Source organism: Medicago sativa, chromosome 7 (genome assembly GCF_051527215.1).
Source record: "Medicago sativa cultivar Bolivia chromosome 7, Bolivia_mono, whole genome shotgun sequence".
Lineage (NCBI taxonomy): Eukaryota > Viridiplantae > Streptophyta > Magnoliopsida > Fabales > Fabaceae > Medicago > Medicago sativa.
This window is the reverse complement of record NC_140755.1, coordinates 75,668,627-75,695,370: the sequence shown is the minus strand read 5'-3', so window position 1 is coordinate 75,695,370 and position 26,744 is coordinate 75,668,627. Positions and strand designations below refer to the sequence as shown.

The window sequence follows — 26,744 nt, the reverse complement described above, 5'->3', positions numbered from 1 at the left end:
CTAACTGACTAACTTGCGTCTCAAGGCCTTTGATGGACGCGTCGGTGTTTTTCTGGTTAGCCATGGACATTTGCATGAATTGCTTCAAGACCTCCTCGGTGCTTTGGGAATTATTAGGTTGTTGGGGGTTATTTGGTGGTGGAAATTGGTATTGATTATTGAATGGTTGTTGGAATTGAGGGAAAGGTTGTTGGTAGAAGTTTGATTGCGGATATTGGTAGTTATTGTTGTAAGGTGTTCTCCAAGGTCTTTGTTGGTTTTGATTGGCCGGATATCTTCCTTGGAAGTTGGAAGTACCCGGATTTTGGGATTGTTGTGAGGTTCCGGCTTGTTGTGGTTGGTTAGGCCTTTGTTGGTTTCCCACATAGTTGACCTCTTCCTCTTCAAAAGAACCGGGTGTGGGACAAAAGCCGGTGGGATGATCTCCCGTGCAAAGCTCACAAGCATTTACCTGAGATGTTCCTCCTTCTTGTTTGAGAGATTCAAGAATTTGTTTTGGCATAGCTCTCATCTCCTTTTGCATGGCTTCCATTTGTTGAGTGAGAAGCTTATTTTGAGCCAAAACTGCATCGTTTGCTTCTAGTTCAAGGATACCGGCTTTCCTTTGATTAGGATTCCGGTTGTGAGAAGATTTTCTTGTGTTGAGAGCCATTTGGTTAATGATTTTGACAGCATCAGCTGGATTTTTCAAAGCAATAGAGCCTCCAGCACTTGCATCTAGCATTGTCTTGGACATGTCTTGAAGCCCTTGACGAAAAAGATATAGTTGCATCTGGCTATCATAACCATGCTTAGGACAGCTCCTAAGCAAAGACTTGTATCGCTCCCAAGCATCACATAGAGACTCACTTTGGCCTTGAGAAAAAGTTGTGAGTGATGTTTTAGCTTCAAGATGCCTATCCTCCGGAAAGAACCTCTCTTGAAACATTTTCTCCAATGCAGGCCAATCTTTCATCAAAGAAGTAGGTTGATCTAAGTACCACTCCTTAGCCTTACCAATCAAAGAATGAGGAAATAATTTACAAAACATTGGTTCTTCCTCATCTTCCTTCATACCAAGAGTACCGGCGGTAACATAGAAATTTGTGAGATGCTTGTAAGGGTCTTCATGATCCATTCCAGTGAATTGATTCTGAGTTATCAAATTTATCAACCCAGATTTCAACTCGACTTGCTTGGCATTTTGATTACCAAGGTTAGCTAGCCTCCTCGGACTAACCCACATAGGTAGAGCATCATTATCTTCTTCCTGAGCCATGACTACTTCTGGTTCACTCTTCGGAGATGAATGTGCAGAAGAATGTGAAGAATCACCAAGTGATATAGTATGCACCGAACCTGACGGAGAAGGAATAAAAAGTAAAGATTCCGGCTGAGCCAGCCTGGCTAATCTCTTAGCTTCCTTTGCTTGCTTCTTAAGTAACCTAGCAGTTTTCTCTATTTCTGGATCAAATTGAAGGTCTTCTTTAGAAACGGTACCTCGCATATACAAAGTTTACCAAGACTATACCAGGTGGTTAGCATCAAAAATAATGAATGATATAAATGTATGAGTATATGCATGAAAGAATTTTGTGCAAAATTGACTTAACATGACAAAATTGTTTCAAAACTTATAATATAAAATACGCTTCTCCCCGGCAACGGCGCCATTTTGATGTAAGTTTTTCCTACATGTCATATAACTATGTACACGTGAGTATATATAGGATCGTTTCCACAGGGAGTTACGTTAATTATAAGCATTTTCACAATAGTTCACATTAAGGGTTTGGATATAAATTGTTTGTTTGTAACACTATATCCACAGATGACAAAAGTAAAAACGAGAAGAGATTGAACTATTTCGCTTGCGGTATAAGATAACGAGCAAGCATAACAGCAGCAATCTCTCGATCGATTAACAGACTCTAGCTTTATAACCAATATTATTACAATCATTTCTACAACATCCTTCGTGTCCAAAGCGACATCGTTATTTCCAAGTTAGCGTTTAAACATTCGTGTCCAAATTCCTTAAACGATAACAAAGTCGATCGTATAACTTAATCGACCGTGTCCAGCCTGATTAAGTATCCAAAAGCATTAAAATCTTGATTAAAAGTAATTATCAAAGGTTTACAAACTTGTCAAGAGTGATATAACATAAGATAGATTGTTATTCTAGTTCTAGATTCAAGAGTTTGTGTCCAAATCATCTTGAATCTCTTTGAAAGCATTAAAAGCAAGAATAACAATAATATTGAATCATTAAGCTAGAACCTTATATATTAAAAGATCAAAAGATTACATAATAGCTTGGTTGTTACCTCAATACTACAAAGAAGGTGATAGTTACATATAGACATGTAAACTAATGCAAGGAATGAAGGAAAGATGAAGATTCCATGCCAAGATCCTTGATGTCTCAATGAATCTAGGGTTGAATCTACTCCTTAATCACTTGCTTTGTGTTTCTCTCTATGAAATAGCTCTAACCTCTCTCTAGAAATGTATAAAATGTTTCAATGGAATAGTGAATGACCTAAAAGAGAGGTAAGAATGCTATTTAAATGGCCTGTGTTTTTGTACCTACGCCAATAGCGCAAGATACGCTAATAGCGTGGTAAGTCGGCCTATAATCTGGCCAATGGGCTTGTGCCACGTTGGCCTTGCCCTGCTTCTACGCTTCAGCTACGCTAATAGCGTGGTCCTCTGGAGCTTCTACGCTTATAGCGTAATCCACGCTAATAGCGTGTTTCTTCATGACAGCCACGCTTCAGGTGCGCCTATGGCGTAGCTCTCGGGAGCTTGTACGCTAATAGCTAAGAATACGCTATTAGCGTACTCTTCAAGAGTGCTCCAGATCCTACGCCCCAGGTACGCTAATGGCGTAACTCTCTGACCTTGGCCATTTCTTCATCACGCTAATAGCGTAGGACACTCTAATAGCGTATGACATTGAACTTTGACGTTTCATGCTCCTTGCTTGTATTTTCCTGCACAAAAAGGGTAGAATAAGGCTCAAAAGCATAAATGACATATTTACACAATAATTGGAGTTTTCCATAGAGAATCTTGCAAAACAAGTCACTAAAATGCCTAAACTCCTATATGAAATATATCACTTTTAAACACTTATCAGCGAGCTCAAGGTCTGGCTCGCAGTGGCGAGCGATGTTACTCGCAGTTGCGAGTGTCTTGGGGTAGCTCGCAGTTGCGAGTGTTTCTGCTCGCAGTTGCGAGCGATGAATGTCAGTACGGCCAGAAACCTAAAAATCACAACTTTTCATCTATCCTCATGGTTCTTTCATCCAAATAACATCTAATTATCATCTTAGGCAATATCTAAGGTCTGTACACTAATTTTGTATTCAATCTAACATCTTTTCATGGTTTAATCATCAAATCGGTCATTTAACCCTAATCCCAATTCTCACCAACTCTCAACCTAATCATGTTAAATTCAATTCTCAGAGCCATACCATTAATTATATTGAAAGCTAGTCTCACCCTTACCTGGTTATTGCAGAAAATCGCAGCTCTCCTCTTGTTCTCCTCTCTTCTGACTTTTTCTCCCTTTTTCTCCAAAAACGTACGTTCTGCCTAAAACTTTTCTCAACCTAACTCCTTTTATTTATAACCTCACTTCTAATTTCTTTTTACACCTCTAAGAATACTCTTTTCACATCACAGCCCAAATTCTAATTTTTTTATTTTATTTCTCATATCTTATTTTATTTAATAATAAAATAAGTCACACAAACATCATAACTTCATAAAACATATTCTTCACATAAATTATCTATAATTCATATAAACCACTCAACTTCATGAATCATATAATTCACACATATAAATCATGTAGATCACTTAAATCATAAATCGTATAAGCATATATTTACAAATATATTCTAAACCTCATTGAATTAATTAAATAATTAAGACGGGCGTTACAACTCTCCCCAACTTATAGAATTTTCGTCCTCGAAAATTTACTTCAAGCAAACAACTCTGGATAAGACTTCAACATCTTACTCTTTAGTTTCCACGTCAAGCTTTCACCTGTTTCAAATCAACACAACGGAGTCCTACACCTCCGACTATACCAAGCCTCCAAAGGTGTCATCCCAATACTTGAATGATAACTATTATTATATGTGAACTCTATCAACGGAAGATGACTATCCTAAGTTCCACCTTGCTCAAGTACACAAACTCTCAACAAGTCTTCGAGTGACTGAATCGTTCTTTCCGACTGACCATCTGTTTGAGGATGATAAGCCGAACTCAATCTCAACTTAGAGCCTAACGCCTCTTGCAAACTCTTCCAAATCTAGAAGTAAATCTTGGATCTCTATCTGACACGATGCGTAAAGGAACACCATGCAGCTTCACAATGTCCCGAATATAAATCTCCGCCAACTGAGCTACAGGAAAACTAATATTAATCGGATGAAGTGTGCTGACTTCGTCAATCTATCAACAATTACCCAAATAGCGTCATTCCCTTTAGGAGTATTAGACAAACTCGTCACAAAATCCATGGATATACTATCCCATTTCCATTCTGGTACATCTAACGGTGTTATCAACCCAGCAGGTTTCTGATGTTCTACCTTCGACTTCTGACAAATCAAACAAGAATACACAAATTGTGCTACATCACGTTTCAATCCAGACCACCAAAACAACTTCTTTAAGTCATGTTACATCTCTGTAGCTCCCGGATGGATACTCAATCTACCCCTATGACTCTCTTCAAGAATCATTTTCTTCATCTCATCATTGTCTGGAATACAAATCCTACCTCGAAACCTCAACACACCTTGATCATCGACCTTAAAGTCACCATCTTTAGTTTGATTACTAGCAACCAACAAGTCCACAACTTAACATCAACTTCTGCGCCTCTCTAATACTTTTCAAGAAATCATTATCAATTTTCAGCATTCCTAGCTTAACACTCTGAGACGACATTTCACCAACTAAGCTCAAATCTCTAAACTGTTCGAGCAATTCAAACTCTTTAACCATCATAGCAGACATATGTAAGGTCTTCCTACTTAAGGCATCAGCAATAACATTGGCTTTACCCGGATGGTAATTCAAACTAAAGTCATAATCTTTCAACAATTCGAGCTACCTTCGCTGTCTCATATTCAATTTCTTCTGATCAAACAAATACTTCAAGCTCTTGTGATCACTAAACACCTCAAATCTCGAACCATACAAGTAATGTCTCCAAATCTTAAGCACAAATACAACTGCAGCTAATTCAAGATCATGAGTAGGATAGTTTCGTTCATGAATTATCAACTGTCTTGATGCATAAGCAACCACTTTACCATCTTGCATAAGCACACCGCCTAAGCCCAACTTGGACGCATCACAATACACCACAAGAGGTTCATCAGGTCTCGGCAAAATCAAAACTGGAGCCGTCGTCAACCGCTTCTTCAATCCATTAAAACTGTTCTCACAATAAACATCCCACACAAAGGTTTTACCTTTACACGTCAACTGTGTTAACGGAAGTGCTAACTTAGAAAATCCTTCTATAAATCTTCGATAGTAACCTCATTCAACCAGAATTCACACTTAGACAATTTAGCATACAACTTCTCCTCTTTCAGCACTTGCAAAACAATCTTCAAATGTTCCGCATGTTCTTCGTCTGTCTTAGAGTAAATCAAAATGTCATCGATGAACACAACCACAAAGCGATCCAAAAATGCATGGAAAACGCGATTCATATACTCCATAAACTCACCAGGTGCATTACTAACACCAAAAGGCATCACCTTATATTCATAATGTCCATATCGCGTCCTAAAGGCCGTCTTCTGCATATCTTCATCTTTTACTTTAATCTGGTGATAACCCGACCTCAAGTCAATCTTGTTGAACACACGTGCACCCCCTAGCTGGTCCATCAAGTCATCAATTCTTGGAAGTGGATATCTATCCTTTATAGTTACTTTGTTCTACAGTCGATAGTCAATGCATAACCTCATACTACCATCCTTCTTCTTAACCAACAATACCGGCGCTCCCCAAGGTGAAACACCTGGTCTTATAAACTTCTTATCAAGTAAATCCTCCAACTGTTTCTTCAACTCAGCTAACTCAGATGCCGACATACGGTAAGGTGTCATAGACACAGGCTTCGTTCCCGGAATAAGATTAATGGAAAATTCAACCTCTCTCTGGCGGCAGACACTTCCTGATGTGACGGTAAGATCAACAACAATCTCTTCAGGAAAACTTCGGGAAATCCTCACACAATTTGCAACTTATCACTCACTGCTTGATTCTCAATAGATAATGACGCCATCAACGAAACCATCAAAATTCCATCACGTGCTAATTGCTTCAACTGCTTAATAGACCAAACTCTGCTCCACTTTCTTCTTCGGCAGAAGAGAAATACACCGACTTACTAAAACAATTAATATGGACATGGTTGTACTCCAACCAGTCCATACAAAGGGTTACACAACAAACAACAAACAAGACAACTCAAATACAGTGCAAAACTGTAAAACGACACATCGACTCATCTACTTGGCCGGACGGGCCGACCTGCTCTGATACTAATTGTAAGACCCCGTTTTTCCCAACTTGAAAATCTCATTTAAATCAGAGTAATTAATTCATAACGGAATGTCACATACTACTTAAAAGTCTTAAAAACGGATAATAATAATTATCATTCAAATTCAACATCATAAAAATCTTAAACTGTTGCAGCGGAAAATAGTCCAACATAATAAAAGTCTTGGCACACATGCCTTATCAGAAATCTCATAAGTCTTAGTTAATGTTTATTCATAAAAGTTCATGAAAACAAGCCCCATCCCGTTACATATCAGAGCACCTAGACACAAAGTGAGGAGTCCACTCACGAACGCCTCTAGTCTTTAATACCTGCACATTACCCACGGTCGAGGCAACATATACGCAGAAGGGGTGAGATTTCACAGTCAATAAATTAAACATATAATTCATCAAGTGCATTTAACAACATAAATCATCATTTACATATAAAACATTTATCATTTAGCATTATATCAAATCATATTCAATTATCATTTTCAGATATCATCATTAGTTCGTAAACAATTATCAACTCTAATTCATAAGCAAAAATCATCATTAAATCATAATCAAACATCATCATCAAAATATCATCATCAGGGCATCATGAACATCAACAACAATTATCATTTATCACCTAATAATCATCATAAGACATCATGTTCAACTTAACACTTGACTCAACAACACGACCCAACTTGACAAAACAACTCTTAACAACTTATCATCAACGACAAATGCAACAACAACAACTTTAACATCAACGATAAATGCAACGACAACAACTTCAACTTAACATCGTACATATGCATGTGGTACCAGCCAACAACATAAATGAGCGTAATTAGGCTCTTCAACGTGTGAGCACAAAGGCTGCCGGGCCTAAAGCCCCCAACTTTAATGAGCACAAAGGCTGCCGGGCCTAAAACCCCCAACTTTAATGAGCACAAAGGCTGCCGGGCCTAAAGCCCCCAACTTTAATGAGCACAAAGGCTGCCGGGCCTAAAGCCCCCAACTTTAATGAGCACAAAGGCTGCCGGGCCTAAAGTCGTATGCAATGGACTCAATCTTCCTACAACTTAGACAACAATGCGAACATCTTATACAACTCCATAATCATGGACAACTTCTTAAATTCTTGCAACTTAGACCGACTCATGCAACTTCAAGACATTAACAATCAACAGCAGCAAACAACAACAATTACAGCATGTAACAGTGCTTAAATAACATATCATCATTAAAGGGAATGAATCATATCAACTTATCATCTTAAAGCATCATAAATAATACTTATACATCATCACTACTAATCTCAGTCACCTAAACAGACTTCTGGAACTTCTGAAAGTATCTTAGACAACCCTCATTCTTACTTCTAAGATCAACTCATGACTACACGTGCGAAATGATCGCATCGGAACAATTTTGGGCAACTAACAGTGTTACTCGCAGTGGCGAGTGGTCCTGCTCGCAGTTGCGAGCTCAATGGTCTGGCTCGCAGTGGCGAGCGATGTTACTCGCAGTTGCGAGTGTGTTGGGGTAGCTCGCAGTTGCGAGTGTTTCTGCTCGCAGTTGCGAGCGATGAATGTCAGTACGGCCAGAAACCTAAAAATCACAACTTTTCATCTATCCTCATGGTTCTTTCATCCAAATAGCATCTAATTATCATCTTAGGCAATATCTAAGGTCTGTACACTAATTTTGTATTCAATCTAACATCTTTTCATGGTTTAATCATCAAATCGGTCATTTAACCCTAATCCCAATTCTCACCAACTCTCAACCTAATCATGTTAAATTCAATTCTCAGAGTCATACCCTTAATTATATTGAAAGCTAGTCTCACCCTTACCTGGTTATTGCAGAAAATCGCAGCTCTCCTCTTGTTCTCCTCTCTTCTGACTTTTTCTCCCTTTTTCTCCAAAAACGTACGTTCTGCCTAAAACTTTTCTCAACCTAACTCCTTTTATTTATAACCTCACTTCTAATTTCTTTTTACACCTCTAAGAATACTCTTTTCACATCACAACCCAAATTCTAATATTTTTATTTTATTTCTCATATCTTATTTTATTTAATAATAAAATAAGTCACACCAACATCATAACTTCACAAAACATATTCTTCACATAAATTATCTATAATTCATATAAACCACTCAACTTCATGAATCATATAATTCACACATATAAATCATGTAGATCACTTAAATCATAAATCGTATAAGCATATATTTACAAATATATTCTAAACCTCATTGAATTAATTAAATAATTAAGACGGGCGTTACAGATAATTCTTCCTTTCCTAATTTGGAATTTTATCCTCTCTTGTTTATACGTTACTCATACATCCTTTGGATTTTATCCTTTGTTACCTGTTGAAGAAATGAAATAGCTAATATACCTAGCTTAAGTCATCTATCTAGTACTTTTTTTTTTTTCGAGAGGTATCTAGTACTTGAATAACATGTACTTATGAATGCAAATCAATTCAAAGTTATTAATTTTTTTATATTTGTCCATTCATCCTCTTCCTAAAATTCAATTTTTTTTTTTATCAAATTCAATCTTTATGCACCCTTCTCTCGTCCTAAATTTTTCTATATAAAAAAAAAGTTATATTTAGAGTTATGTTTTTTGAATATTAAAATATAGATTACCAGAAGAAAAAAACAAAGAACATGGAAAATGTGACATTGTTTGTAACACTATATGTTTATATTTACCTCTCTTGTTTTTTATCTTCTAAAACTTACACGAAACACGTAAAAATCAAAGGCCATATTTGACATTAATTTTTTTTTTATGTCAATGTATAATTTTTTATTTATTTATGGGATACTTGTGGTTTATTTAATCCTTAAAAACCTCATTTAATTTTGTGAAAAATAATTTTATTTTAGTTTAATTTTTTTTATTCAGTTTGAATTTTATAAAAATTAATTTTTTATGCATTGGAGTAGTGCGACATGGATGATAAAATTTGTGAATTCTAGTCTGAATAAAATTATAATTGATAAAATGATAAATATAAAGTGTACAAATGAATCATTCCAAACAATAACGAAAACAATTAGCAAGAAGAAATTATAAATTACCCTTATGATACTACAATTTTCAACAATAATGTAATGTAAGATCAAATAAAGTTCATTCTTTCTTCTCTGAGTAGAATGATTTTTCACTATTGCCATGTCACTGCAATAGGACTTCTAACCTTATATTTGCCTGATACCCAAATGATTGATCCAAATGATGAACTACCAATAACTCTAGCTTTTCCAATTGCCAAAAATGTAACCTTATAGCTTAATTTCTGACCAAATTTTTCAAACTTCAATTTCCTTGGTTCAACATTAACAATAACTCCATGTGGTTCTAAAACTTCAACAGCATAAGCACTTTGTGATTTTCCAACATTTGTGACAACTCTTTTGTATGTCACATTATGTGTTGTTTTGCTAAACAAAACAGAAAATGAAGGATAGTTCAAGTCACCAATTTGAAAAACTGGTTTCTTAGAACATTTGAAATTGGTTTTTGTCAATATAGTAATCTCTGAAGAGGTAAAATTAAGGCTGCAAAAATAATTCAAGTAGTCTTTGGTGTTAATATCATAGACTAATCCAGGATCAGAAGCACTTTCTGGATTAACATGTCCTGAACCAAATGCAAAAGGGTTAGCAGGAGCTGAGTTATTTAAAGCAAGGTCAGAAATTGGAAGCTTTCTATTGTTCAATGTGTAAGCTGTTGTCATAAGAGATGATTTGATCATTGCAGGTGACCAATCTTTATGAACTGATTTAATCAACGCGGCTACGCCACTTACATGAGGACAAGACATTGAGGTACCAGAAACAATGTTGAATAGTACTCTTCTTTTGTCACTTTTGATCATACTTGGACTAGTTTTTGATGGCCATGCAGCTAAGATGTTAACACCAGGTGCTGTTACATCTGGTTTGATAATATCTTGTGCTATTATGTTTGGTCCTCTAGAAGAAAATGCTGCTACTATTGGTGCAATGTTACCATACCTTGTTCCTAGAAATGAAATTGAAGCTGTTGGTTTTTTAGTAGTGTTAAGGTAGATTCTAATAGCTTTACCTGCTGAAGCACCTAAGGAAGTAGCTGGCAAAATGTGAGGATCAGAAAGAAGCTCTTCGCCTTGGTTTGCGGAGTTGAGTAGTATCATTCCGTATCCACCTGAATTTTTAACTTCTGCTCCTTTTTCGGTTCTACCATTGATTCCTCTTTCACAAACAACTATTTTTCCCAAAACAAGCTTTTTATCAAGTGAGTTTTTTGTGCAGAATATTGCTTCTCTCTTTTTACCTGCTGTTTTTCCATACACAAGTGGAAATTGTTTGTTTGTTTGGTTTTTTCCTTGGTACAAAGATGTGCCTTCAAAAGTTTTTGAGTTTCCAAGTTTCACTTTTGTTGGAAAAGTTCTGTCAGTGTAGCTAGCAGCAACTGTCATGATCCATGGTGCACCGTTTCCCACCGTTGATGCAAAAGGGCCTGAGTTGCCTGCTGAGCAAGAAACAAAAACACCGTTTTTCGTTGCTCCAAATGAAGCTATAGCAATACTATCATTATAAAATGGTTTTGGAATACTTCCTAAAGATAGTGAAAGTACATCAACACCATCAGAAACTGCTTGATCCATAGCTGCTAATACGTCCGAATTCGCGCAACCAGAAAGCCAACATACTTTATACGCCGCAATTCTTGAAGTATACCTCATTCCACTTGCTGCACCTCTAGCAAGTCCAAAAATGTTAGCATTTTTCACTACATTACCGGCTGTGGTCGAGGCAGTGTGTGTCCCATGTCCTTGAGAGTCTCTAGCGGAACGATAATCAGTTGTTTCATTGATTTTTCCGATGAATTTTTCGTACCCTCTGAAATAGTATCTTGCACCAATAAGCTTCTTGTTACAATTTGAGGGTGAGAATTTTGTGCCTTGCTCACAAACACCTTTCCAATGAGGAGGTACTGGAGAAAAACCCGAGTCTTTGAAACTGATGTGTTCAGGCCATATTCCGGAATCAAGGACACCAATGATCACATCTGAGGCCAAACTTGGAGCACTCCAAAGTCCTTTTCCATTTGTTAGGCCAAGAAAATGTGGTGTGTGTGTTGTGTGGAGGGTGGATAGTTCATCAGGTATGGCTGAAAGAAAACCATCAACTTGGTTTAAGTGTTTAAGTTGTTTCTCAGAAAGTGTGGCTGCAAAACCAAACATGTTGGTTTCATAGGCATAAAGAAGCTGAGGTGATAAAAGCTCCTCTTCTTCTTCTTCACCTTCTATTGAAGCTTGAGAAATGAAATCAATGATTGATTCTGACCATGGTTTTGTGCTGTCTTGAGAATGAATTGAGGATTTGATTTTGGTCTTGTCCATGTGTACAATATATGTTTGCTGCGCCGTGAGAGCAACTGAATTTGTCACCACAAGAGCCAGGAATAGAAAGACTATCCTGAAGATCATGATGCCTGCAAGAAAATGAAGAGAGGAACAATTCATGGCTAGTGTTAGGATCTAAATATATGCAAAAGAATTAATCTTCTCATGCAACAAAAATAGAATAGGAAAAAGTATTGGTATTCCATTTCAAAACTTCTATAAACTACTTTTATTTACCAGTTTTTGGTTATATTTTACAAGAAACACATCACTTAGCTTAAAATAAAAGTAGTGACCGATTTAGAGACTGAAAATGTCAAACCGATCGCTAACATTAGCAACAAGCAGTTCAGTGACATTTTTTAAATCGTTCTCTAGATCGTTAACACACTCATTTAAAAGTTGATTTGGAGACCGATTTGAAAAATCAGTCGCTAAATTTTCACTAAATCATTCGCTAAATAATGATTTGTTAGTACAATGTCACTAAAGGAAAGCATATTATGTACAATGTACTATATGCAATAATTCAAAAGAAGCAAATTTTGCTTGTTACATGTATAACACATACTAGTATAACTATGCAGACAAACTATGCAAGGCAATGAGATAGAGAAACTATACAGAAAGATTGAAGTAGTGGTTAGTACCTATGCTGGACTTAGCACAAGACAAGGAAACACTGTTTTCAGGATATGGAATAATGCTAATGATCCCAAAACATCAAATCTTAAATAAGCTCAAAAAGTGAAGGTTTTAAACTAACTTTTTACATATGCTCATTGCTATTAAAGAAAATAGTTGTTAGTTGTTACCTTCTCTTTACTTTTCTTCTACTTCAAGACTGCATTTCTCAGCAATTCAAAGATCTCAAAATGTGTATATATAGAAAGTCTAACTATGTGGCATAATGGCATTGGTTATCAAATATAGCAATACTTTTCTCCAGTTTGTACATAATAATAATTATAGTAATCACTTGTTTCCAGTTTTACTTTTATATCACGCTTCCTTTTTGAGAACCTTTATTAAGTTTTAATCATGACATTGTAAATTTGTAATTATAATTTATAAGATTGTTTGGACTAGTATACACCTAAAAGATTAATTAGAATATAGAAGTGTGTCTCTTGAGATAGCAATAAGTGACATGTCATTCATAATGTCCTACATGTAAGCTTTATTTTATTTGGTCAGCACCTTGTTTTGGATTAATTGTTGGGTCCCTTAATGCTCCAAGTGGGGATCTTGTCTTAACGTAAGCATTTGATGACATACTGGTACTAATTTTGTTATAAATAGGGGTTGGATCTACCAATTTATTACAATGTGATGAACCATAGTTCGAATTTTTAAAGAAAGATGTTAGTATTCGACAACTCCATCAATAGTATTCGACAACTTCCAATAAAAAATGGTATTAATTACATCTTTATTTTTTCTTTTCAAATGCTATGTTTGGATAAACAACATTTATTTAGAAAATTTGAATAAATAAATTAATTAAAAATTTATTGAATAAACACTTATATTATTTTTATAAATGAAATAAGGTTAATATTTTTATTTACGCTATAAGTTGTTTTTTAAAAAACTAATTATGAAGAGCTTATTAAAATAAGTCGAAAACAACTTATAAACATGTCGTAACAATTTTTTTCATAATTTCATTCAATCACTTACATAAATGTACCATATAAGATAACATACCCTAAATCTATATCCAATAACATATGGAAATTTTTTATGGACATTGATTGTAACAGTATGGGATGCTAACGGATCAAGGGACTTCATATGACAAGCTTGCCAATTTATTCTAAGTTAGTTGAATCACATGGAAGTTTGTTTCAAACTAAGGGGTGTAGGGCCAAAGAGCTTAGAATACTTGTGGATTGGAAGATAAAACAATTGAAGTTTTTGAAATTTGATATTTTCTCATTAAAATGTTCACATTTTTCTTTCATGGGCTAGCTAGTGTTTATTAATATTGTTGCCAATGTTCATTGCTAGGGTTCACATTATAATGTCCTTTGTCACACACACAGCTACCTATAATGTTCACATTATTATTGCCAATGTTTTTAGGAGCTTTGTGTCAGTTATGAAAGAGGCGTTGTTGTTAAGGAACCACCAATTTGAGACATTAAAGGCATGGTTGCCAACAATTTTATCATTTCCTGCACTCATTGAGATTTTGAGACCACATTTGTGCACATATGCTATGATCATTACATTGTGACTTGTGACATCTCAAACGTTTGTACTTTGAGTCCAATTTAAGGCACTTTTATTTTCTTTGTATATGCTTTTCTTCATTTGAAGTTTTCTCAGTCCATAAATTGTATACCGTTATTGGAATTGCCTAGAATTGTAATATTGGTAAACAATTATTTTGATCTCCAAATATAGAAGACATGGTCGACTATAATTTTTAAATTTATCAAAATTACAAAAGTATTCTCAAGTGTGTTTTCTATTAATAATTTTAGTGACCGCGAATTGACTAATAAAAAATACTTTCCTTCAAAAAAAAAACTTATAAGTACCAATTACTCACTAACGATAGACATATTTTGAGATTAATCTGCTTAATGAAAAACTCATTTAACAATATTTTTCTAATTTTGATTTATCCAAGTAACCGCACATCATACACTCAAATGACCAAAATAGTTTATTTACTCGTTGTAATATTGTGTATATCATATGATTCCATCCAAGTTTGTTAAAAAAACATCAATTATAACTAATTGAATTTAAATGAGTGTATGTAAAAAGAGGGGCATATTATATACTTTGATTATAATGAAGTACGAGAAAATGTAAATACAGGCAACCTTATCATGTGAAGGAACAAGATATTTTTCACCAATAAGATCCGTGAAAACTAATGTATCACACACTCCAACTAGATCACACCAATAAATCAAAAAGTTTGACTGAACCATATTACTTCGATTAAACATAACAAATGATGAATGCTTTTAGGTTAGAAAGATTAATCAATCCGAATCCTTCCAAGTATTATTCATGAAGCTGAAGCGTGAGAGAAACAAGAAACAACATGCATATTTCCCCGGTCACATATATAAACATTTTTTTTTAATTCATTGAATAATTAATGTATCTAATTTATAATATAGATAATATACATCAATTGCAATCCTTGATATGACAAAATATATTAGTTATATCTTATCAAACAAAATTATCACCAAACACGATAGGTAATACGGGTTAATCTTCCTTTTTTTTTGAACAAATAATTATTAACAAAAAATAAATAAAATTACAAACCATTTTCTTTGTCAAAAAATATGTTTATGCGATGAAAGTGTCTTTGTACTAATTAGCATTATGCTACAAAAAATAGTCAAATGTGAGACTGATGCGGCCTCAATTGTATTTGCATTGCGGACACTAATACATCAATTTTTATATGCCGTGGCTCAAATCTCGGTCACATAACTTCTTTAAAAACCCTAATTTTGATAGACCCCATTAATAAACATTTAGTTAATATATTATCTTTTCTTCACTCCCTTTATATATGGTAAACCATAAAGTACAAATTATTTCTGAAGGAGGTGTTTCTTGTTGAAAGGAGAAATAAATCAATAAATGCTTATAAGACTCATGAACAACTTTGTTCTCACAACAAGGACACATTCACGTGTTAAAATTAATATAGTTGTTACAAGGAATGGGCAAATAGTGTTCACAAAAGTACATTGAAATTTAATGTAATCAAGTATTTATAAAAAGTGTTTTAAGGACCTTATAAAAAGACATTTTTTTTATTTGATACTTGTATTAGATACATACATCTCATCATGAAATGTACCTAATCATTCTATTAACAAAATGTCAACATTTTGCAAAACATGGAAGAGGTTACTATACAAATGTAACCTTATGGCTTGTAAATAACTATAGGACTTCTAACAATGTAACGTGGACTTCTCCATATAAGTGAACCTGAAAGAATCTCCATACTTGCAATAGATTTAACTTTCACAATCACTTTGAAGCTTCTCTTCTGCATTTTTTTATCAAAACTAAGAACACTAGGCTTCACTGTGATTTCAACTCCTTTTGGTGATCTAATAGTAGCATTGTAGATAATTGGAACAGGACCTACATTGGTCACTGTTCTTCTAAAAACTCCAACTTGTGTGTCTTTCTTGCTTTCCAAGCTAAGTTGCATGGTTGGATAGTTGATAGCATCATAGCCAAGTCCAGGAATTAAAGAGGAGCAATTTATATGAGAACCAACTAGTGCTGATAAACTTGAACCTTTGAAACCTTCATGGCATAGGAATTGGATATAGCCAAGGTCATCCATGTCATAGATTAAACCAGGACTCACAGCTCTTGTTGGGTTTAGTTGACCAGAACCAAAGGCAAATTCTGCTTCATTGTTAATTCTTTTGCTCATAGGTTTGGCTTCACAAAGATTGTAAACAAGTTAGTCATGTCAAATTGTGAATTTTTGAGTTTATGACACGAACAATTCAACTAACACAAGTGTAAATAAGCTTTGGATCAATTTGTACAAGATTAAAAAAAAGTGATATTTAGTTATTTAGCAACATAATGTTTGTCTGAGTGGAACTGAACTCATATCTCTTAAGCAAGGTCTCTTCAAGTCTTATCAATGAAAAAACGTGGTTGAGAAGGGAGACCTCACTAATGTGGCTAGCCAAATTCCGCAGCAGATATTAGCCATTGGCAAAGTCGGTATATACTTCATACCAATATGGTTTAAAAACAATTGATTTTTGTTTAAGTAGATCATAAGCTAATTTATGTTTGTTTACGGTCACAAAAATCAATTCTTAATCTTCTTTGTCATCCATCACATTCACACTCATTATAGTCATTTTATTTTTTAAGTGCTACTCAAAATAGTTTTTCATTATAATTAGATTGAAGAAATTTTTTAATATGATTATTTTTAAAATTGAAAATGGTTTAGAGTGATTTTTATTATTTTAAGAAATATGAAACAAACATGTTAATCTCACCAGTGGTGATAATTGCAGATCTGATTGCAGCAGGAGTCCAATTGGGGTGAAATGACTTCACATATGCTGCTACACCAGCAACATGAGGACATGCCATGGAAGTTCCGGATATTATAGTAAATTCCGAAAATTGTGTATCCCCTGCCAAACCAGTGAGTGATTTCCTAAGAGTATAAGATGCCAAGATGTCAATGCCTGGAGCTGCAATGTCAGGCTGCATCATATACATTATAAAACACCTTCAGTTCATTAAAAGTTTGAAAACTTGCAAGTTGCAACTATATATTAGTACCTTGAGAAGATGTTTGGATCCTGGATTTGGTCCTCTAGATGAGAATGTAGCAGTAAATGGAGCTAGAACTTTTTCTTCATGGCTCTTGTATATCACTGCTGATGGTGACCTTGGTTGAACAAGAAATTCAGTTTAATTAAGCGCTTAGTGCATGCATGTATATATATCAGACAAGTGTTTATGTATAAGTTAACTGTTTTTATATAATAAGCCTGTTTTCGTAAAGTTATTCTGACAAGCTTATGGAAAATAGCTGAAAACAGCTTATAGACGTGTCATAAGTTGTTTCCATAAGTTCTCCTAAGCAGTCTTACACGGGCTTATACTTGTCGATAAGCTAAAGTAAGTCAATCCAAAGACAGACCCTAGGTAACTATTATTAATCTCAGAAGTCATTAAGAGAACAAACAAGAGCATGTTTTTGTACCTTGTAGATTTAATATAATTGATAATAGTTTCACCTATGCTATGATTGACAATAGCAGCAGGAGCTATCGAAATTTGAGCAACATCAGGATAATTGTCATATTCTATTACACTACCAATTCCTCCAATTTTTTTTACAGTAGCTTCAGTGCCCCATGATCCTATGCAGTAAACAAGCTTTCCCTTCACCTTATTTGCTTGTAAGGAACCTGAGTTGCAGAATCTGTAAATGCATTAAATTGTTCTTTGTTATTTTTTGAACCATTTACTAGTTCTTATTGAAAAACAAATGGAAAATTACTTAGCATCTTCCTTGCTTTTCGAGTCTTTCGCGGCATCAACCCCATTAATAATAGGGTACCGGTTTTGTTTTGGATCGAAACAGCTAATTCCTACACCCTTCATATCAACATAGTTGAATGTATACATGTTAAATTCATCTTGAAAACAATCATAAAACGGCGTGTTAAATTTTGTTTTTAGACCATATACTTAGTTTTCAGTTCGTACAAATTAAAAAACGGCGTGTTTTTAGTCCCTAAAAAGATACTCAAATCATGCTGCTTTGTAATTTGTAGGACTAAAAAGTACGTACATAGACTAAAAACAAAAAACATAAATTTTACAGGAACCAAAAACATAATTCGCTCAAATATTAAACTTACAGAAACATTTTTTCCACTTCCTAATTGTACAGTGCTCTTGAAAGCTCTGTCAATGCCACTAGCTGCTGCAGTCACAATCCATGGTGCAGTATTTGTTACAGTTCCCATACTTGGACCATCATTTCCCGCTGATGCAACAGTGATTATACCTTTCCTCATGGCATGAAATGCACCAATTGATATAGAGTCATGAACATAATCAGGACTTCCTCCACCTATGGAAATGGATATGACGTCCACACCATCATGTATAGCAGCTTCAAATGCAGCAAGTATGTCCATGTCTGCACATCCAGTTGAAGACCAGCAGACTTTGTAAATTGCCAACCTAGCCGATGGCACGGCGCCACGCGAAGTTCCGTTGGCCAATCCAAAGAGACTTGCATTTTGGACTAAATCACCTGCAGCTGTCGATGCGGTATGAGTTCCATGACCATCAACGTCTATGGGCGATAATATGTCGGCTGGGTCAGGGTTTCCATCAGCCTTGAAGTATTTGGCTCCTATGATCTTGCTAGAGTTTTCATGCAAGAGGAATACATGAGTTAGAGCTAAAGCCATACATTTGGAATTGTATGGTTTGTAATTTACTTCTGAGCTTTAGATCTAATCCTTTTGTAAACATATTAAGATTCATGTGATTGCTAACAATTTTACCAAGAATGTAGTGATACAATGTAAGAAAACAAAGATAATTTACTTGTTGCAGCCTGAGAAATTAGCATAGTGTTTACAAGTTCCTTTCCATTTTGCTGGTGGAGGACCTAATCCATCATCCTTGAAGCTTTTCGACTCGGGCGTGATCCCTACACACATTGTTTTGCAATTAAAGGACAAATTACCATTATACAATATATCACTATTCTCATATTTAAGTACTATAATATACAAAGAAGAAAATGAAGCTAAGATTAACCTGTGTCCAAAAGAGCAACAACTACGTCGCGTTCTAATTTCAATCTTCTCTTAGCAGTCAGAGGTAAACCAATAAAGCTCCATGATCTTGTCGTGTGTAGCTTACGATAGCGATTTTTAAACACCAAAAGTACTTCATCCATGGCTACACATACAAAAAAATATTTGAAGAAAAAAACAATATCTATTGTTTTTAAACAAATTTGAAGCTAGAGAAAAATGATACACACCAGATAACTTATTGGCTTCATCTTCAGATAGTTTTGCAGCAAATGCATTGAAGCTCTTTGTGTAGCTATATACAATGGATTCTTTGGCTTCATGATAGCTAAGTAAAAACAAAAACATAGGAAATATAAATGGCTTCATCAAAAGAGTAAGAGAGAAAGAAAGAAAAATAAGGAAATGTTTGAGTGAGTTAATGAAGTTACCTTCCCTTCACAGAAGATAGAACCTTTAAATGAGTCTCAATTGCAATGTCTCTACTTACAGGTTGAACTTCCAAGAAAACAATGTAAAAGTTCTGTAGACAATTCAAATAGTATATGGTCAAGTTCATATAGAAAACAAGACCTGAAATGTTAGAAGCTAGCTCAAACATGAAAGAAATGAAATAGATATTTTATTAAGGAAAGAAAAGGAAGGAAGAAATTCAATGCCTTTTTCTCAACTCCATCAACTGAAGCATTGCTTAGCAAGATCAGTAGTAATTGAAGCAAAAGAAAAGGAAAGGATTTTGTCAGTTTCTGTAAAACCATATTTAGATATGTCATTCTTGAAATTTAACATGCCTAAAACAGACTCTAAGAAGTTTATATATACCATTTGAAAGTTACCAAATGAATGACTACTTGCAACTTATTTGCTTCTAGCATACAAATAATCAAGGTTTTGGTAGAGAAAGCTTTGTAAGAAAGATTAAAAATTTCTAAGTCTATCTATAACATAAGTCAATGTCACATATGGAGCCTAGGATTGCTTCTTCAAGTGAAACTTACATTAACATTTTCATTTTCTTTATGTTTGTTGTTATCTTCTTGTGATTAAAAACATAAATTGCATTGGTTTGAAAATAAGTAGCAGAGTTAGAGAAGTTTTAATGTTACAATTTCCAAGACAGACATCACTATCAAATATAGTAGAGATATTGCTTTAAGAGAAAGAGCCCTTGATATTATGAACACCCTATTCCTTGAATTCCAATGCAAGCGTTTTAGCCGTACAATATTGACTACTTAGTCTTAATAATGGGCTTAGCTTCAAGTATAACCCAAATGAAACACACACTTGGATAAAAAATGTTTTACTCAAACACAATCTTATCATCTATTAGTATAATAGAAAGCATATTATTATTACTAGCGACAAGATGGACACTAACGTGTATCTCTTTTTGTTTTTTATTGCATTTAACTGTATATTTATTTTATCGTATTTGGTTAAAAAAAATGGAAGATTTAACTTATATTGTTGTTATTATAGTGGAATACTCCCTCCGGTCTCAAATGTAAGAAACAAAAAAATAAAATTGATGGTCTCAAATATAAGAAAAAGTATAGTAAAATGAACCTATTAAATACTACTATTTCAAGTTTATCCTCATTAAAACCACTTCATTAAATGTCTTTACTACTCCAAGACAAGGGTAAAATTAAAAAAATAATATACTTTTTATAATGACTTAAATGTGGTCAATTCACTTTCTTAATGTGTGCATTTTTTTTCTTCTTACATTTGAGACCGGTGGGAGTAGTTTCTATTATACTAAGATTTAACTAATTTTTTTTAATTAAAGATTTAGATAATATTATACAAAAGATAAAATCGTAATTTAAATAGTTTGAATGAAGAGTATGATTGAAAGATAAAAAGTCTACTCAAAATCATGTATGCATTTTATATATCAATATATGGATTTCGAAAAAAAAATTATCCATAGGTATACGAGGGGAGAAAGAGAATACACAAGTGGAACAAGAACATGGGTACAAATGTTGGTTACTCCTTTACCAAACTACGACATATATGCTTACTCAATCATCATCATGCTTGTTTAGCTATATGTAGTACATAGTTTCCAGTTGAAGTCATCCATCTATCATTAGAGTTACCATCAATCAACCACTTATGATACATCTGTAATTTCAAACATTAATAAAAAAAATATCAATAGTTAATATATATTTTTTTAACATTTTGGTTCACATAGGACCCTAATAATTCGAAATTCTAACGTGAAGTAAGTATAATTTAGTCAAGAGTTAGTATTTTAAAATATACATGATTTGCAAAACATTTGTAACGTCAGGCGAATAGTCTTCTTTTTGCTATTAGCGATAAAAATAAAAATTGTAAAATTTTATTTGATTATTTGAAAAAATTAACTTAAAAGTGTGAACCCGAGAAAGGATAAAAAAAAAATTAAACAAAAGGTATTTAGTATTTCCCTTTCTATATTAAGGTAAAAATAATGCAAGCAATACACACTTTTTATAATTTTTTTTTATCGGTTAAAATACATGTAGGTCCCACCAAATTTAAAAGAAACACCCAGGATTTAGTGGAATTTGTGTGAATTTTAAATAATAAAAGAAAAATGTATTGTAACATGTGGTGGCCGATTTTCAATTCAACATTACATTTTTTGAACTAAAACCTTTGCAAACACTACGTCCAACCTTAAACCCCAATGTCCCTTCTCAAAAACCTCACCCGCCAAAATCTCTCCCTCACGCGCCACCTCTCCTCCGCCGCAACCACCACCACCTCCTCCAAACTCCACGACCGTTACACTTTCGAACCCCCACCATCCCTCTCTCCCACCCCCCAAAACCCCAACGAACCACCACCCAAACCCCATCGTAAAACCCCCAAGCCCAGATACAAACCCCCCTCCTCCCTCGACCGAACCGGAAAAAAACCGATTCGCTCCACCCTTCCCTTCGATTTCCGCTTCAGCTACACGGAAAGCAGCCAAACTGTGAGACCAATCGGACTCAGAGAACCGAAATATTCCCCATTTGGACCGGACCGGATTGATCGGGAATGGACCGGGGTTTGCGCACCGGCGGTGGATCCTAAGGTGAAGGAGTTGGATGGGGAGGAAGATCCGAAGCTGGAAGAAGAGAGGAAGAAGAAGAGAGAGCATGTTCAAGGGGATGCTCTTACCAATGCTGAAAGAAAAGCTCTTGTTTTGCAATGTGAAAGAGGGAAAACTAAGCGTCAAGTTAATATGGGTATTGAAATTTAATAACTTTGTTGTTTTTTATTAAGTTTGGTTATGTTTGGATAATCAGCTTAATTAAGCACTTTTCGTAGAATTGATTATGTATAAGTTATTTCTATGACGAAAGATAAAATAAAGTCAATTCTTATATAATAAGTTATATGTTGATTTCATAAACTATCATGGTGAGTTGGTGACCTTATAGACATGCCATACATGCCCTATAATATAGCTTGCTTCCTATGAAGCTTAGACACGGACACCAAACATGACACGGACACTAACACATCGACACTGATAATAATTTGAGAAATGGCATAATTCATTGTAATCACATATGTCGGTGTCAAAGACTGACACATATTGATACCAGATACACCTTCGATCCTAAGTGTCAGTGCTATAGAGCATGCTTCTATATTGCTGTTTTGTTCTGTTTAATGACTATTTGTGATCAAGGTTTTGAATTGTTTCTACATTGTGATTCTTGATACTGGGGAGAAATGTGGTCAAATCGTAGGTGATGTGGTCTCAATTGTGGTCGTGGAGACATAAAAACTTGATGTTGTGGACATTTTTGTTTAAGCGCTGATTGTAGTTGGTCAATTTTATCATTTCAACTGCTAACTTAGAAAGTCTTCTTGTTGTGTAGATTAACTTTGCTAATTTTTATGAAGTTTTTGAAAATTATTTGATACTTTTTAATTATGACATAACTTCTTTAATTTTTAGTAGGCTTTTTAAATATAACTAGAAATGTCTAATTTATTTCATGATCATTGTGATAATATCATGGATTCAACTGTTGGACTGATCATATTTAATGCATACAACAAGAATTACTTCTAAAGTAAGTGGGAATCCCTACTGCATATGTGTGTCAATGCGTATGCGCATGTGAGGTTTGTGAGTCTGTGTTCATGATTGATTTTGATTTGGTTTGGTTGCAGGGAGGGACGGTTTAACTCACAACATGTTGATTGAAATTCATAACCATTGGAAATATACTGAAGCTGTTAGGATCAAATGCATGGGTGTTCCAACTGTTGATATGAAAAATGTTTGCACCCAGCTTGAGGTTTATACCAACTACTCGTACTCTTTCTTATGCGTCATTTTTATGTCCAAACTTATCTAATAACACAAGCATAAGCAACTCTCATGTTTTTGTTGCAGGACAAAACATTTGGAAAGGTTATTTTCAGACATGGGGGTACACTTATATTATACAGAGGTAGGAATTATAATTCAAGAAAGAGGCCTGCAATTCCTGTTATGTTGTGGAAACCTCATGAACCTGTGTATCCGAGACTGATTAAGACAACGATTGATGGCTTAAGTATTGAGGAAACAAAAGCAATGAGGAAGAGAGGATTGGCTGTTCCCGCTTTAACAAAACTTGGTATGCTCAGTATACTTTATAATTTCGGTTGCCAGTTTACTTTTGTAAATGTTTTTGACTGATGATTGAATTGCAGCAAAAAATGGCTATTATGCTCATTTAGTAACCATGGTCAGAGATGCTTTCCTCACATGTGAATTAGTTCGGATAGACTGCCAGGGTCTCGAGAGGAAAGATTACAAGAAAATAGGCTGCAAACTCAGGGTAAAGACGATTAAATCTCTTTTGCTTTTTGAATTAGGTTATTGTAATAACTAGCTTTACAATATATAAAAGTTTTAGAACGAATCCTTGTGAATCAAATGTGATTATAGACCCTCCAGAATTTAATAGACTAGATACCAGAAAAAAGAATATAAGAGAATCTGGCTAAGAACTTATTTGTGATATGAGTGATATATCTTCTGTCGACTTGAATTTTTTTTCCTGGAATTGTGAGCAACGTGATGTTTTTGGTTGGTTGACGATCAATATAACTTGTTCTTCTTTTTCTTTCTTTTTTTACTTCTTGAAATTTAACAATGTACTATATATATTCTATTTCTGTAAAATATGATTATCATCTTACTTTGCATTGATAGTCAGAATCTGAGGTAGCCAGACCACCATCAGAACCCCGCACCATTGTCACTTTTTCCTTCTAATTTATGAGAGATGTATTCTCCGCACCATTGTCTCATTTGGTTATCATAATAAGGGAAATTTACAACTTACTGTCCTTGGTTGATAAAAAACAGCCTTTATGCCATCTGAAATTTGACACATACCCTCCTGAGGTTTGCTCATTTATATTTAGCTACATTGTGATATTTTGATTATTGATTATTTTCATCCACCTTTTTTAACAAAATATACATATTAAAATTGCCAATTATTTTAAAAGTCGACACTTAATTTCATTTTCTGTCTCTTCCTTGAACAAATCAACTGCCCCTATCGCAAAATAAGTTAGCATTGGTCTTCCAGCTCTTTTTAGTTACTTGTGTAATCAATTATCATCACAGTGTCATGAGAAAAACTTCTGCCATGTAATAAGTATCATTGTCAGTCATTTTTATCTCTTTTTTTACAAGTAGCCAATGTTGTCAAGTGTCAACTACAATTTGACTAAAATGAAGCTTGGTGAAAGTTTTTCCCCCAGTGTGGCTGCCTAACTTATTAATATGGTTATTAGTTGAATTATAGTACAAAGAGAAAATTGTATTAAATTCTTCCACTCTTAATATTTTTGAAGAAAACGAATATTGAACTTAAATGTTTCACTTCACCCTTTATTTGAAATTCACATCTCAAAAGCTTGTCTGGAGAAACTATGCTTATTGTTGATTACACAAGCAACTAAAATGAAGTTACTGGCCAAATCTACATATCAATTTGTTTGATCAAGAGATAATTATAATAAGAAATGAGTTGACATATTTTTTATAAATATTTTGGCTATTTTTACATGTATATTCCAAAAAAATTGATTGAAAATAGTACAAGGTGGCTATGTAATAACAAAACAATCCACATGAGGATAATGTGGCAAATTTTATAACACATGATGAGTGAGTCAAACCTAAGGGGTAAAGTTCAATATACCCTTTTAATAATGTGAAGTAAATAATTATAATAGTGGTGATTGTAATGCAGAATTGGTGGCATTTTGTTCTACCGTTCAAACTTTTTACACAGATTCATGATTTATAGTTTCCAGGTTCTTTTTCTTTGGGCTTGGCACTTTAAATTGCTGATTTTCAACTGTCTCATGTGTCGATGCAGGACCTGGTCCCCTGTGTTCTGGTGACGTTTGATAAAGAACAAATTGTAGTTTGGAGGGGGAATGATTATAAGTACTCGAAGGATGGATACTTTCATAAAGATCGAGAATCATTTGATGATGATGATGATGGTGGTGGTGACTTGCTTACGGATGAGGACGAAGAGCTTGAGAACACCAGCCTATGAAACTAACACTGCAGTCAAATGTGATGATCTAGTATAATCTTACCTTGCTCGAATTGCAGCCTTATATCAGAAGTTGCTTGAAGATTTTATTATTGTTGTTCTGTATAGGGGTGTCAGCAGGGCCTCAAATGTCCTCGGTCCCCATCCCATGGGTTCATTTGGGGATCCATCAACATAAATAATGTAAATTGTAAGTTAGTTTTTGGATGAATTTCAATCTACTTAAATTTTTTATTTTATTTTAAAGAATGACAAAATGGCCAAACAAGATCATATTTGTAACACATTTGTACATCTATAAAAAATAAATATTATTGTAATATTCTCGGGGACAGAGGCATGATCCCCATCCTCACTTCCTTCAGGGGGTGTTTCTTCCTGTCTCTGCAGGGGCCCAAACGGATCAGTCTCCGCGGGGTCCTTATAACTGCTGATATATTGGCTATTTACAGTGATCTGCAAATATTGCACTCAGCTTTTCTTGTGGGAATCAGATAGAATTGTTTATCATGAGTTAAATCCATTATCTTGTCACATTCACAATAGCCAATTTGGAATCACTTTAATGCTTAAATTCAATGACACAACCAAGCTTGGAAGGGTGTCAGTTTTGATAGTTGCTGGTATAAATGTAGTAGCTAAGGATTTGTAGGTCATGCCATGAGAGAATCCTTGAATGGAATTGAGTGTTTTGCATATCAGAGTCTCGGTTATGGCTTCTAGGGGAAACAGTTAAAAGTCCAGCACCATGTTTGTCAATTGGCAGTATATTCACAGAATCTTCTCTTGCAGATTTGAGATAAATCCTTTAAATTGGAAGTGGTAACTTTGCAGCCTTTTTTGG

General features: G+C 34.6%; 3 protein-coding genes across 4 annotated transcripts; 1 reads left to right on the top strand and 2 right to left on the bottom strand.

The window, feature by feature from the left end:
• Positions 1 to 9,582: 9,582 nt before the first annotated feature.
• Positions 9,583 to 12,937, bottom strand: SBTI1.1 (subtilase family protein). 2 transcript variants are annotated; one of them, XM_085727931.1, is made up of 2 exons: positions 12,810 to 12,937; positions 9,583 to 12,083 (listed from the first exon to the last, which is right to left on the bottom strand). In XM_085727931.1, the coding sequence occupies exon 2, from the start codon at positions 12,076 to 12,078 to the stop codon at positions 9,769 to 9,771; it is 2,310 nt and encodes a 769-aa protein (XP_085584057.1). In that variant the 5' UTR covers positions 12,079 to 12,083; positions 12,810 to 12,937; the 3' UTR covers positions 9,583 to 9,768. The 2 variants fall into 2 exon arrangements, with proteins under 2 accessions (XP_085584057.1, XP_085584056.1); XM_085727930.1 differs by lacking the exon at positions 12,810 to 12,937 and adding an exon at positions 12,645 to 12,699.
• A 2,705-nt stretch (positions 12,938 to 15,642) lies between these two features.
• On the bottom strand, positions 15,643 to 20,111 carry XSP1 (xylem serine peptidase 1). Its single transcript, XM_085727929.1, has 11 exons — positions 19,982 to 20,111; positions 19,754 to 19,845; positions 19,553 to 19,650; positions 19,324 to 19,467; positions 19,108 to 19,213; positions 18,408 to 18,921; positions 18,044 to 18,141; positions 17,744 to 17,965; positions 17,317 to 17,425; positions 17,025 to 17,238; positions 15,643 to 16,443 (listed from the first exon to the last, which is right to left on the bottom strand). The coding sequence occupies exons 1-11, from the start codon at positions 20,093 to 20,095 to the stop codon at positions 15,911 to 15,913; spliced, it is 2,244 nt and encodes a 747-aa protein (XP_085584055.1). The 5' UTR covers positions 20,096 to 20,111; the 3' UTR covers positions 15,643 to 15,910.
• A 1,821-nt stretch (positions 20,112 to 21,932) lies between these two features.
• LOC146908526 (RNA-binding CRS1 / YhbY (CRM) domain-containing protein) lies at positions 21,933 to 26,220 on the top strand. The gene is made up of 5 exons (XM_085725762.1): positions 21,933 to 22,558; positions 23,499 to 23,626; positions 23,725 to 23,950; positions 24,027 to 24,154; positions 25,715 to 26,220. The coding sequence occupies exons 1-5, from the start codon at positions 22,012 to 22,014 to the stop codon at positions 25,898 to 25,900; spliced, it is 1,215 nt and encodes a 404-aa protein (XP_085581888.1). The 5' UTR covers positions 21,933 to 22,011; the 3' UTR covers positions 25,901 to 26,220.
• The last annotated feature ends 524 nt before the right edge of the window (positions 26,221 to 26,744 follow it).

Bases quoted from the DNA above. Each gene is read 5' to 3' on its own strand.
- SBTI1.1 (XM_085727931.1), bottom strand. From the start codon at position 12,078: ATGATCTTCAGGATAGTCTTTCTATTCCTGGCTCTTGTGGTGACAAAT.
- XSP1 (XM_085727929.1), bottom strand. From the start codon at position 20,095: ATGACATATCTAAATATGGTTTTACAGAAACTGACAAAATCCTTTCCT. The intron at 19,651-19,753 runs GTAACTTCATTA...GTTTTTACTTAG, and splicing joins CTATCTTCTGTGAAGGGAAG to CTATCATGAAGCCAAAGAAT. The intron at 17,426-17,743 runs GTACAAAAACAT...TGTTCAACCAAG, and splicing joins AATTATATTAAATCTACAAG to GTCACCATCAGCAGTGATAT.
- LOC146908526 (XM_085725762.1), top strand. From the start codon at position 22,012: ATGTCCCTTCTCAAAAACCTCACCCGCCAAAATCTCTCCCTCACGCGC. The intron at 23,627-23,724 runs GTTTATACCAAC...TTTTTGTTGCAG, and splicing joins ATGTTTGCACCCAGCTTGAG to GACAAAACATTTGGAAAGGT. The intron at 24,155-25,714 runs GTAAAGACGATT...GTGTCGATGCAG, and splicing joins AAATAGGCTGCAAACTCAGG to GACCTGGTCCCCTGTGTTCT.